General features: G+C 40.4%; 1 protein-coding gene across 6 annotated transcripts in view; it reads left to right on the forward strand.

Moving 5' to 3' along the window:
- Positions 1 to 14,836, forward strand: part of lrp8 (low density lipoprotein receptor-related protein 8, apolipoprotein e receptor) — a 115,534-nt gene that overhangs the window by 57,459 nt on the left and 43,239 nt on the right. For all 6 annotated transcript variants that reach the window (XM_029000976.1, XM_029000979.1, XM_029000978.1 and 3 more), the window contains exon 4: positions 10,654 to 10,782. In XM_029000976.1, coding sequence (XP_028856809.1) covers positions 10,654 to 10,782 — 129 coding nt within the window. The remainder of the gene's footprint in view (positions 1 to 10,653; positions 10,783 to 14,836) is intronic.

Consider the following 14,836-nt stretch of genomic DNA (forward strand, 5'->3'; position numbering starts at 1 on the left):
TTATCCAAAGTGATTTACATTCATTAGTTACAGTCCACCTTCTGCAACTGTCTTCTGGTCATCTGGTTCACTAGGCGACTTCCACTTTTCTCCTGAATAATCTTATTTTAAAAACACATTTTGGGGTGTGGTGCAAGATAAATGAATAAATTAATTCACGATTGCACATAGTAAATTAAGGTTTTGTTTGCAGTCCTTGAGTCATTTCATGAAGATGCTTAAAATCTAATTTCAAATCCTTTAATCAAGGTCAGTCATTTGGAAAGTAATCCTAAAGATTCAACTAAGAGATTGATTGAACTTTCCTTCGTTGTTTGGACTCTCTGCTTCCCTCTGTTCTTGTCCCCTGTGTACTGCCTTGATTTTTTTTTCCAATTAACGTTCCACCTTCAGTCCCCACAACTTTCAGAAGCATGGTCGCTTATGCCCACTGATCCTGTGTCAGCTAAATAATGCAGCTGATTGGATTGATTTCCTGTGAAGGGAATAGGCAGTTTGCCCTGGAGATTCCAGAATCAGATGAAGCTGAGGCCTCAGACAGGACTCTTGTGTGATTACCAATCTGACAGAGACTTCTGAGAAGTAAAAAGAAAAAAACTAAATGACAAAGATTTTTATGAAAGTTGTGTGATAGCCTTGGGTGGTCTTTAAATTGCCTGCACACCATCTAAAAGTGCTGTGATTGTCTAAGGACTACTAGACGTCCTATTGTCTCATTACTTTGCAGTATTTGTTCATAATATATTAATATGATAATTTTGCAGATAATTAATATTGCCCATGACATGCTGTGAGGTCATTTTAAATCTGCCAGCTTGGTGTACTGTTCACCTTCACAGAAATATTTAATAGGACATGGACCTGGAAAGTAGGCATTAGTAGGCGCAAGGGGCTTTCGGCCCCCATTGTTGACTTATTGATCAACCCGCGGTTTTCCAGGACACTAAATCCGACAAGCTTTGTAGGATTTGTCAGTGATGTGGAATGATTTGTCCTGCTGCGTTCGGCCCTTCTTCAAGCTCCATTCATGTTTCATCTGCATCCCTCTTTCCATTTATGAGTGAGCTCAGAACCACCCGACTTCAAGTGGGTCCTTGTGACAACAATTCCAGCCAATCCACATTAAATTCGGAGCACTCAATTGCCATTAAAGCTGAAAGTTAATCCTGCCACTTTAAACTTTTCCAGACTTTCTGGTCATTGATTTTTTTCCTCTTGTAATTTGATTATCACTAAGTAATTATAATCTTGCTGTGAGTAAGTGAATGATACCTCTTACGATGTAAGTAATGTGCAATGTGTACAGAGCTAAATCCAGAGACAAAAGCCAGAGCCTATTTTTGCCACAGACGGCAGTTTTGTTAGTTAATTATTTTGAATATTAGGAAAGGATCCAGTCAGATGCACCGGACGGCTTCAATTTCATGCTTGAAGTGGCCGTTCATCCAGTAATTTCCCATGTGGCTGCATCATGGCAGTATTCTGAAGCCTACCAGTGACCTCTCCTCTGTGGTCTTCTGGCCTTCCAAACAGAGCTCAACCTCCTGTGCTTCACCATATCCTGTTACCCCATCTCTTTGCCTCAAGCCATCAGACCTCAAGGGTCCCATGGTCTACAAAAATGTAAAAATGTTAAAATCGAAGATTGCACCTAACTGGAACAGAAACAATGAAAGAAAGATTTAACTCAGTCTTACCCCACTCTACTAGAATAGTGCAGTTCTAACAAAATGCAAAAAAATGAAGAGAAAAGTCTGGCTGAAGTAATGTGCTTTTGCTCAGGTTGTGTCAGAGTGGACGATGCAATGCTGTTTGGTGTAGTGCCAGTTGTCCCTGCAGTGCCATTTAATTGATGGTGGGTGCCCATGCTGTTTCTGCTCGCTGGCACCTCGAGGTTTGGTTGGGTCCGTTGCGCAGAAAGAGCAAACTCGGGTTGTTCAGGGGCATGAAATCAATCGTGTGCGCGTGTGAAAAAGAGTGGACGAGGCTCATGAATAATTGAACAGCTAAGACATGTTTAATGTCACCTCCAGAAGTTCAGATTAACAAAGGAAAAGCAGAACTTGTTTGTGCTAAGAAGGCATTTTGCCAACAAACACAGGAAGCCCGGGGGACTCTAGGATTTTGTCAGGATGTGTGTAAGAAGGGCACGAAGCGCTAACCTTTTCCACAAGACCATGAAACCTTTGTCGGCTCAGCAAAAGTCCTCAATCATGCATGTCAGCCATATATTTGAAATTCCCCTACAGCACAAATACAGCATCAATTCCATTTTCATGCATCATTAGTAACTCCATTAGTAACTCTTGATCTTCGACTTCTAATTGAGCCAACATCAGTGTTAGTGTAGTCTACAGGGACCAAATTAACATTACTCATTTTTCAAGGGTTTGATTTCTATGGCCTGTCCCAGAATAGTCTTAAACAATAGTGCAAAACAAATATAAAAAAAATATCAAACAAGTATGCCTTGTTTATATATGGCAGTATTTCAATACACGGTATCAAAATAATCCATATTCTCCTGCTCTGCCACAGCATCTTTTAATATTTCTCAGATCCATTTAACAGATTCCTGAAATCACATAGTCTTTAGAAGGCTTTACTGTGAGGAGGCGACCTGCCTTTAGGGCTCTCTGCATGGAGTTTATATGGGTTTACTCTCACGTTCCAAAGACATGTAGGTGAATTGATGAAGCTCAGTAAACCTGCTTAATTTTCCTGATCAATAGAATCTTTTGGAGTCCACATTTTTCATTTAGAGAAACTAACCATTGGATGTCCAATCATTAATTCTCTTCTTCAGTTTTGTCCTCCAGGACCATGTTAAATTAGGTCCAATGTATGGGTTTATTTATCCCCTGAATAACTGTCAGACCAGATTCGCCAAGATAGATGTCTTGTTCTATAATGGCCAGGGCTCCAACTCTTGCTGCTAAGTGACAGTGAGACAGACAGGAGCCCACTTTCTGTGTCCGAAAGTGCCACCTCTCCCACGGCTCCTCCACCAAACAATGTGTAGCTTTGCTACGTTGTCTGACTTAAAACTAGCAAAACCTTTTCCCAAAACCCCATGGGACTCTCCTCTACCCCATTCCAGTGAGATATGTGCTACTGATCATGCTCATCCTTTATTAATAATAACATTTTAATTATTCCAGATATTTGCTATTAATTAGAGAGCCCTTCTAAAGGATGAATGTGTGCAAATGCTACAGAGATTCAGGATTCAGCCTTCATTAGATGGACACTGTTGTTCATCGAGCTGCCCTCAGAAAATTTCAAAAGCAAGTTGACAGAGCTTAACCCCAATATTAAGATATAACAGTACATGGATTGAAGCAAATCGGTCAATAAGAAATGGCTTTGAATCCATCGTCCTTGCATTAATTGAATCTAGAAGATTAGAAAATCAATCAGACTTTTTAATTCAGGGATTACGCTTGCTTATTGTCACCACGGACAAATGCGCTGTCACAGACTGACTGACAGAAACACCCACACAATCACAGTAACAAGCACAAGAAAGCTCTTCTGAGGTCTGCACTCATTGAGCATGCATTGTGATGGGATTACAGGTACTTCCTGCTCCTGGCACACACGTCGTTTCACGTTCTCAATTTACTCACGAGGCCTCACCCAGTTTCACGCTCCACTTTGCCCTCCCAGCCTTAGCATAGCATCCACTTAGACCTCCTTTCTCTGCAGGCATGAAAGTACGCTGGATTATCCAACCACTGTGTGCTTGTGTGGTCTCCTCCACTGCACAACTGGGTGAGCAGGATTTCATCTGCTGTTCATCTGTACTTCTTCATGTTCATCTAAAATATAGTTGTGACAACATATAGAATTGGATTCCAGATGCTTCTCACTTCCTGAGAAGATGCTGTAGCAGGAATGAGAAGGGGAAGGCAGAATGAGATTTAAAGGTGTGGTCAGGCTTATATCAAAGCTCTAATCAAGACAATCAAAATTAAAGGTCAGAACTAACTGGATAATGTGCAATCTGACTCTTTGCAATAATGGTGATATAATTTCACAACCCTTATTGACCATCTGAGAAATTTCCACAGGTGGAAGTTTTAGTTTTTTCCTCCACCATCTTACAGGAGTGAGCGAGCAAGAAAGTGCCTCCCATATCTAGTTGAAATTTGCCTCACATGCATCCTGTAGGTATGTCAGGGATCTTAAATCCTGGGATCTAGTGGGGATCTTGCCGTGACATCACACTATTAAGTAGAAGGGAGCCCATCTTGTTCCTCCAGGGGAAGTGAGTGATGTGGGTTGACGTTAATGAGGTCTGCTCATCTGTATACAAATACGAGATGAAGACAACCACCGAGCAGACATTATACTTGCAAAACATGCCAGTTTAATTAATGATTCATACTATGAGAGATTCTGTAAAAATTATTTTGTAAATATTTGAAAGGTCACAGCTCTATTTTTGAACATCAAAATTCATTTTCAGAAGTAATTACTAGTATTTTGGATACTTTACATTAAGTTCAAAATACATTTTGGTATCATGCAATGTAATTCTCATGTTATTATAACATTAAACATTATTTCTACTCTACATTATTCATAAATTTGTATAAAAACTAAATGGTTCCCATTTCTTAAAATTAGGATTTGAACCCCAACAGTATTCAGTGAGAATTTGAGGCTGTTCAGACGTTCAAAGGCAAACCTGCCGAGGCCTGTGGGAAATAAAAGGCAATGTGTAATTAAATCTACGTCTGCCTCTTTTGACGGGTAGTGTGTTGGATTCCTGTCAAGTTTCACCCTGGGTAATAGAGGAGGTTGTTGTATGTGGTGTGTGTGCAAAGGTATATGCTGACTCCTAGGGCGTTGCTTTGTCTCACTGTGTGTGTTTGGTATATTTAGTATATATTCATAAGGACATTTTGGTGACAGTAACAAATTTTGTATGTATACAGAGATAAAGATTTCTTTAAAGATAAAAAAAATGATGTTTATGGGTAGTGTTAGGCTGTCTGTATGTTTGAGTGTATGTGTGTGTGTGTGTGTACTCAGTCCTCAGGGACACATCTCTTGTTTGGTTCTCCATTTCAGAATCCACCTCCCATTGATATTCTACTGCCTTTGACCTAGATCTGACCCCTTTCCTGCATTTCTTGCTCGATCTCGCTGTGGAGCGTTCCCCATTCCGCTTGGGTGTTGATGTATTATTCATTGAGGGGTGTGCTTATGTTAGCGTAAGCTAATGAAGCAGTAAATCTCATTCTGGCAGAATGTTGCTGGGGTAGCCTTGTGATTTCAGCACGGCACACTTACCACGGGATCCCGACACACTTGCCTGCATCACCGATTCTTGCCGTTTCCGCTCCCTCCCTTTCCCCAAGCGCCATCACATCAGCCTCTAACTGTACTGCAATGTGTCATACTATGCCTCCACTCTTATTTTATTCATCTCTAATTTATAAAGCCGTTGCTTGTGTGGTGGAAGTTGCTGTGCTGTTATCACACACTGGCGTGCCTGGTTGAGCCTCCAGGTTTTATTGATATAAATGGCTGCATTGCCCATGCTTTACTGCTTGGGCTCACACCATGATAAACATTTATAACACTGGCAGAGAAGCACCAACCAATGCATTTGTCTTGGTCCTCAGGCCAAAGCTTTAATTTAATTATTACAATTCTGAGCTATTCATTATTATCACATTATTCTAAACGTAATTGAGGATTTATAACTAAGCTTCAGCTTCACTTAATCACATTGGGTGTTTGACACCTTCAAATTAGCCCATCGGGTATTTATGCTGTTTTAAAAGCTGGAGCTATATGTTATATTGACTCACTCAGGTGCATTTATGTGATAGGTGTGCAAACGGTTCATCTCTCTGGGCTTTTAGCTGGGAGGAGTGCAGAATTGGAAATCATTTTGCATTTAAAAAGGTCTTTGGGAAAATTGCAGGATCTGTTTATTTCGATTATTAAGATTGGAGGAAACAATAGTCAGTATAGGCAATTATTGAATTATTATAGATTGAGGAGTTGGTTGGAAGGTAAATGGTGTGGTCAGTTATTCCCGCAGTCCTGTCGTTCTACATGTGATATTTCTCAGACTCTAGATAGAATTTGTAGAGGGAAATTTTCAACTTTTTTTATATTGAACTGTCCGTATCAGCTCAGTCATCATGCACTTAATGAAAGGTGAATGGACTTCTTTTATACATTATCGAATCATTTATTTAAACCCAAAACAGGTGCTGTCCAACACATCTGCTCATTGCTCATATCCAATTTGTCTTGACATAACTCAATATAACACAATACTGGTGTTTCTTTAAGAGTCAGGGGCCTTTGGTATTGATTTGTACTTGGGAGTTTATGGCCCAACACTGGCTGAAAGAACATGGTGTAGGAGTTAAGACTTCTGCTCTGCGATAAATGTATGTGGTTTATGGTTGCAATACTTGAACTTAGGTTTTTATTCTCACTTACATAGTTTTTATAATGCTATGAATGCACATTAATTAACTGTACTTCTAGTGGTACTTCTAGATCCATGAAGAATCACCACAAGCTATGATACGGAATAGACCAGGAAAAGTATTAAAAGTGACATGATCACTGGGTCACATAATCTCAAAGGATGGAAGTGTGTACTGTGTACTGTCTCTCTGCTCTTCTCAAATCACATGCTGATTAATCGTTCTTCACTCGGTGTAGCCATGGTGACCGCCCCCTTCATGAAGCCAAGTTATTGCCAGGAATCCACTCGACCCATGGCATCAGCGTCATTAAAATTGTGTGTGACAGTGCGTTCGACCCTTCACTGCCTAACCGTCTTCACATGTACATGTGCATATAAGGGGCCAAATTGATTATCTTTACATTAGCCCTGCAAATTATGAAGTATCAGAATCAATCATGACCACCGGCGTATTTAATGCAGGCTGCTGGGGAGAGAAGAAAATGGCCCCTCCGTCCCCTCTTCGTCTGTGGCAGAGTAGAATTAGAAAGGCAGTTAATCAAAAGCACATTAGCATACTGTACTGCATCTCCTGCCTTATCACAAGCACCGCCTCACAGGACGTGCAGAGAATGGCCAAAATCTCTGCTAATGGGATCTCTCTCTCACAAACACACAATAAAATGACAAATAAACATACATAAGTGCTCAAAGTCACATTCGTGAATGCAATATCTGTTCTACCAAATGGTTAAAAGAAAAGGATGGCAAAGTCACACAAACGCTTAAGGAGAAGGCAAGGGAAGGAGGATCCATAGACCTTAGTGATTCACATGCGCCGGCTGTCTTATTGTCTTTAACTGAGTGATAAACTTTCACTGTAAATTTATTATCCCCCTAAAATGCACTGCTGAGCACTTATAAGACATTTTAATGGCAGCGTTAGCTGCGTGACATAAGCAGATGTGTAATGGAAGTGCATAGATACTTAACCTTGTGTTCAGCAGGCAGGGGACCAGCAGGCTGAGCTCGACCATGCACCCATGGAGTCTTATGTACTTCCCGTTGCGGTTTATGGTGTCAAAGCTCATAAAAAAAAAAATTAGGAAATCCAGACACCTGTAAGACCTTACAGCTCACAGTGCATGTCAGAGCAAATGAGAATCAGGAGAGCTCAGAGACAGAATTGTGGCAAGGCACAGATCTGGTAGGGGCAGTCGGTAGCCACAGGGTCATGGCTGCCCACTGCTCACCAAGGGTGATGGTTAAAAGCAGAGAAACAATTTAATAAAAGTATAACAAAAAACAAAAGTGTGTTTGTATTCTGAGTGACAGGGGATGTTTTTCAGGCCAAAAGCATGATTTTAAAGCAACAATCTTAATATCTTGGATGTTCCTCGGAGGTTCATGTCAATAAACCCATCAAAGTTTCTGCTACTGTGTGTGTGTGTGTGTGTGTGTGTGTGTGTGAGTGTGATCTTTCTCCGCTTTCTGCTGACCTTGTCAGAGACTCTACTCTAAAGTAGACTGACCTGCCATAGCCACTTTATTATAACTGAGTCAAGAAGCTTGATTATTTATGACAATCACGTACTGAAGCTTATACATCCTTACAATCAGAATGCATGTTTTGTTGCATCTAGTTTTATATAACATGCTTGCACATAAATAAACTGTCGTATAGCTAATATTGAAAAAAAATTATAGTCAGATATTTTTACAATGTTATTGATGCAGAAAGTGTGTCTAAAAAATAGGATTTTGGAGAAAGCAGCAGATTTTGTTAATATCAGACACCCCTGTCCTTGAGTGACAGTGCAACTGATATTACCTACCTGTCCATCAGAAACAATGCTTTTTAGTGCCCATCTCTATTGCTTCAGAATTTTAGCATGTGTTATTTTCATTCCTTCATTCAGTTTTCAACACTATGATGGCACAATGTATATACATTATACATATATCTAAATAATAATTATACAAATGCATTAAAGTTTATTTTGATTAGAAAGCATTGTGAAACTTGGGGTGCGAATCATGTGAATCATGCCTTTGCAGCATCATGCCTTTTAATAAAAAAAATCATAGCTGTGCCAACATTCAGTTCATTTTCTTATCTGAATCATTTTCATAGGTGAGGATGAATATTATGAAATTAAGTGCTTAATTTTTTTCAGCTAGAGTGAGTGCCATGTTTATAGTTTGAGAAATAGTTTACATACAAGCTCTCCCTGTTTCCCCCTTTTTGTATCATAAGACTTTCTATGTGCATCTGCTTCAGAGTGTAGTGATTGTTGTTTTTGGCAAAGCAGGCGTTTGTGTGGGAGGCTAGCATCCTGCCCCTTGCCAACTCGGCCCCCGTGGAGAACACAGGGGTTGCACAGCAGAGAGTAGCTTCCTCTGCACTGCGCACAACCTGCTCCACCACACAGCTTTGACAGAGGGCATACATGTCAACACGCACCCTGTCAGTACCAAAGTGCCACTGAGCTCCACGGTGCAGCTCTGTCCATTGCTAGTGCTAGTTCATTATTCATTCTTTTCTCGGAAGACCTCAGGTGCAGCTTGCATGGACACCCACTGACATTATCAACACACACAGCTTGCAACAAAAAATACTTTACATCCTTTCCTGAAAAATGTATTTCTATGTGGAACCAAGGAACATTCTATGATGCCAATGTGTGTTATTTTACAATAACATGATAATCTCATAATGCCATGATGGGCACCATCACAACACACTGTTTGCAACATGTAATCAATCGGCTTAAAGCAAGTAAAATGGAAGCATATCTTTGTTCCCTTCTGTCTGGCTGGAGCAAGGGCCTTCCATCTGTCATGTAGCCACTGAACCGAACTCTTTACCTCCCTGTAAGGATAGTTCCTTAATTACATACGTTCATCTCTGCCATCCATCTGTCAATTAGAGTTCTGGGTTGCTCTTTTGTGAGCCTTGAGGCTTTACACTGGAGAACAACATGTGGGTGGCCCATGGCCATGGCTGATGGGAGTGAATTAGAGAAAGTGATTGTTATCAGTGTGATTGGAGAGAGCAAAAGATAGCAGGGTTGTGGTTTGAAGGAGAGGCTGGCTTGCTTTCAGGCAGTCATCCATCTATTCAGTGGGCCACAGTGACCCAAGCCAGGCTGTCAGAGGTCTTACAAAAAGGGCAAAGCTGCACAATGCAGAAATGTCTGTCCTATTACTCCTCAAGCAATTATTGTCCTCAGACGACCCCATATTTTTATCTATATTGTATAGGGAGCATAGATATTGAGATATCCAACACGACCAACATGACATTCCTGGGGCAGTGGTGGCTTAGCGGTTAAGGAAGCGACCCCGTAATCCGAATGTTGCTGGTTCGAATCCCGAGCCACCAAGGTGCCACTAAGGTGCCACTAAGTAAAGCACGTCCCCTCACACTGCTCCCCAGGTGCCTGTCATGGCTGCCCACTGCTCACTAAGGGTGATGGGTTAAAAGCAGAGGACACATTTTTTGTATGCACCGTGTGCTGTGCTGCAGTGTTTCACAATGACAATCACTTCACTTTGTCTGAGGCACAAAATGGATTCTGGAAATGTCCATACATCTTTTTATGAAAATAAATGAATAAATAATAACTAAGCATGGTGTAAATGAGATAGAGATCTGGAAACCCCAAGCAAACGAACAGGTTCTCATCTGAACTTTGAGATCTCACCAGTTCTATTGTTATGGAAGCTTGTTGCTGGGCAGTGGGATAATAAATAATTGATGGTTCTGCATTAAACCTTGAGTGGAACATAATCTAGGATAAAGTCCCTTAGGGTTCACCCTGAGTTGTTACCGGGGCAGTGGTGTCGGACCCGAAATTGGAAGCTTGCCAGTTTGAATCCCGAGCTTGCAAGGTGCCACTGAGCTGCTCCCTGGGCGCCTTTCATAGCTGCCCACTGCTCACTAAGGGTGGTGGGTTAAAAGCAGAGGATACATCTGGTTGTGTGCACTGTGTGCTGTGCTTGCTGTGCTTCAATCACTTAACTTTCACTTTTTTCAACTGCTGATTATTAGTCACCCTAGGTAAACGGCAGAAATGTAAATGTCTATTTTTCTGTGATTTTGTGTGTGTCTTTAACCTCTTTTAAATTTTATTTACTCTTTAATGAGCTTAAATTTTATAAACTCTTTAATGAGCTTATGGTGCGTGCTTTTTGTTTTTGTCTTCCAGGTCGGCAGACTTGTCCACCTGAGAAATTTGACTGTGGCGGTTCCACCAACAAGTGTGTGTCGTTGTCATGGCGATGCGATGGTGAGACGGACTGTGAGAATGGAGCTGATGAGGAGCAGTGTGCTGCAGGTGGGTTTAGGCTCTTAACACTTCAAAATGCTTCGGCCCCAGCTGCAGGTGGTGCATTGATTTTCATCCTTTGATCTTTAGAAAATACTGATCTACAGTATTTTCCTTTATTGCCCTTAGAGATGTGCCAGATTTTAACTCTAGAATTCTTCATCAGGGGGGCAGCAAGCTTGAAAGTGCCGGTGAGATTTTGGGAGGAGGTGGGCTGCAGAGTGGACATAGATACACAGTTTCAAATGCATTTGTGATTGTGTTCAGCAGTATAAAACACTGACGACCCAGAGAATATTGGACCAAATTGAGAACTATTCCTCAAAATTAAGACATAACAAAAAAAATATTTAGCATACTTATTTATTTGTAGCTGCCAAACAGGCATCTGATGACGTGAAGAATATTCAAAGACTACAGCTACATGTACTTGATCATGTTTTCCCTTAGATTCCAGTGTTGTAGGCATTTTTGGGAGTACTTAAGTAGGTCAGCTTCTACAGTTTATCTGTAAAGATATCTGTCACTCTCTCTTTCTCTCTCACACACTTTCACACACATGTACAAGCTCAGCGCCAGATTTATACTCCATTGATTTGGGTTTATATCATAAATGTGTCCATTTCAACTGCTGACCTGCTGAGTTAAGGTGACATTTGCCCTTTTAAGGCCTTGAGCTGTCAACAGATTTTTAAAACTGAATTGCTTTCTGGTAACACAATGAAAACTATTTGTTGCACTGCCTGGAAGGATTACATTCATATACTGCAGATCAATATTAATCAAATACTGCAAATGATGTTTTTTGTATTTTATTTTATTTATAATGATCCAGCCTATAATTTGTACTTTAACAGTAGGGGGAGAATCAACAGTACTGAGTTACACAGCTAATATTTATCATTGTTAGGGCTGATTAACAAACCCCAGCATTAAATGGTAGCCCCCAGGGCTAAAATATTAAAGAACATTGCTTAATTATGCAACTGTAAAACTGCGTAGATCAACTTCTCAATGCATTTAATTTCACTGCAGTAGTCATAAATGGGTTGTAAGGGATCAAATTTAATTCTGTGTTCAAATGGGACTGGAAACCAACATTGTGAACTTGTAGCTATTTTCTTCCAGTGGAGGGGGTATTCGAGGTCATTTGAATGCACCACAGCCCAAGTGTCAAGTAAATGAATGAACTGAAAAATGATGCATTCTTGACTGCTTTACTCATCGACACAAATATGTGAATGCATTTTAAAATACATGCTTCTGCTTTGGAATTTTGTCATTTTCAATTGGCTATGTCAGAAAGAAGGATATGTTGTTTATATATTAATAAAAAAATCTTGCCAAATAATAATATAAGGAAACTGATAAATAATCAAAAAGTTTTAATTAAGTAGTAGTGTTGATTAAGGTGCTAATGAGGCCCATTTTTAATTATTGTATAGAGGATTTATAGCGTAGCATAGTTGACTCATAAAGCATCATGATTGTGCTTATTATTGTGTAACTGAGGCTCATTACACTGTAAAGATGCTCTTCATTAGTGTTTAATTATGGTGGCATACTGTGTTGAGTGGTTGGGTTCAAACTTGTTGTGTAACAGAGCTGATGCTCATCTGTCTTCTGGGCAGTGTGGTAACTGACGGGCCATTTGAAGGAACTTTATTCCCTTGTGAAACAACACATTGCCTGGCCTTGGTCCTGAACTGCGCTGTTCATTCTTAATGCCTCTTTAATTATATACGGCTAATCTCCCCTCTAATTCTCTTGGACAGTCTGACTGGAAGCTTTTTTGTACAGTTCTTGAGCTTAGGCTTTTAGGCTTTTATTGTGTCTAATTATTCTGACTTGTAACCCCTGGACAGCAGGACAGACTGTCATTACAGGTTTCCAATCAACCCTACTTGATCAGACTTGATCAATTTTTAGTTTGTGTGCAAAAGTAAATTTGAAAGAAATCTCACACTTACCAAGCAAGCATTAAGGATTTTATATGTGATTGCTGCAATACAGTAAGATTTTTTCCATTTCACTTTTGGCATACATGTGTAAATCTTTCTCACTCCTTCTTCCCTCATCTCCTGACTCAGTTTTCTGTTGGCCACAGCTCTGTTATACCTCTTGGGGTGTAATCAATGAACCGACTGGACCGCAGTCTCATGTGAGTGACACTGCAGCCTCTGGTGTCAGTGTATCTCTGAGGACCCTTCGTTAGGCAGAGACATCATGCTTAAAGCCTTTGGAAGCACAGCAGTCTTAATTTGTCCAGATCTTGTGCCCTCTTAGTGGCCTAGTCTTTAAGCCCAAATAATAGTGCGACAATGGTGACAAATTGAGACAAAAGAGTGCTTTCTGTGCCACACTTCATTACCTTCCAATGAAAGACTGATCCTAGAACTCAAGCTGAGCTCTTATGACCTTTTGGTTCATAAGAGGTCCTTCTTTTTTTCTCGGAATTGATTACAATTATCCCCATATTATAGATCTAGTGAAGAAGCAAATAAAGTTGTTAACATCACAACTCAATTTCTTGCCCCTTGATGGCAAGGTTATGTTATTTTTGCTATATGGTTCTTATAACATCCAGGGATGGGCTTTTCATCTATAATTTAGAACGTGAAGCCGATGGAGCTGAAAATATATGGCTCTTAATGTGACATGAATATGCAGTTTAGGAGTGCTGCCTTTTGAAAAGATGCCTAGTAAAGTCACCACAGTGAATTATTGTCCACCTTGCGCATGACATAGTGTGTGACAAACTGTCATATAAATCTAACATACATGCATGTAAACATGAGCATTGAACATATGATAATATTACAGTATGCCCTTGATTTTGCCCCTCTCTCTCTCAAACCCTCTCTCCTTTACATTAAAACACACACACACATGCATGCATGGCACCTAATTTCCTTTCAAAAAGTGGCAACTACCCTAGTACACAAACCAAGGTCCTCATCCCTGAATGGCATGGAAGGGGCTTTTACCTTTAATTACAGCTACTAATTGACCAAGTTTGTACAGTGAATTATACATTACACAGTCTAGCTGACTGTTTCTTAATATTGTGAGAGCCTCTGAAGACATTTTACCAGACCCTAGTGTATAATGATGTGAAATAGGCTGCATCTAAACAATGGGTTGCATCCAATGGGTTTTTTCTACTTGAGGACAGTAAGGCATCAGAACTCTGACAGCCTTCAGAATTAGCTGATGTCTACAGATGACTGAAGTGTGTGTGGGTGAATGCTTTTGTTCTTTTGTAATCATGTATGTGAGTCTTTTTCCCCATTTGCATCTAAGACCTGTGTGCATTCAGACTGATTATTGACCTTAGAAAGAAGGCCTTTTGTGGTTTAATGACCAATTTGCTTGTTTGTTTGATCAATAATTCCAGACACCTGCTGCCCATCCATCAAAAATATGCTCTCTGTATGACTTAAGGTGAAAGGACATGTTTTGGAGTCATTTTTAATGAAGCTGTAGGCGCCATTGCTACACCAGACTTTTCCTTTTGTCACAGTGAGAAGACACGTCCTTCGTTGTCCTCCCCAGCTCTCAGTGGTTTTTGTTATTCACAGGTTGTTCACAGTGCTCAGTGCGGTACAGTGACATGCTGACATTTGAAGAGGTTTCCGGCTAATTGTTTTAGACTAATCTTGAGTGTGCTGTCGTGGAGCACGCTTTCTCGCACGGCAAACAGTCCTGCTCAGAATTACACTTGTTCTTACGCTTTGCAGTAAGTGCATTTTCCCCTTTTGCATTTATTTAACCACTTCTGATGTCAGCGAATGCATTTTAAAATACACGCTTCTGCTTTAGAATTTTGTCATTCAGCGTGGGCAGCCGCTGCATTAATAGCACTGACAGGTACTTTGTCTCATTACAGTGGCACCTGTCTGGAGGTGGGGGGGTTGTAGGGGGTATATTAAGTAGCAAGTGAGCGATCATTGAAGTTTATGACAAACAGATAAGAGTCAAGATCTGAGAGAACCTGACAAAGACCAGTCTGTGACGTGGACTTGAAAATGGCAAGTATCAATGGTTGAGCACTTCTGAAAAT

The sequence above is a fragment of the Denticeps clupeoides genome, chromosome 13 (assembly GCF_900700375.1).
Source record: "Denticeps clupeoides chromosome 13, fDenClu1.1, whole genome shotgun sequence".
In the NCBI taxonomy this organism is placed as follows: Eukaryota; Metazoa; Chordata; class Actinopteri; order Clupeiformes; family Denticipitidae; genus Denticeps; species Denticeps clupeoides.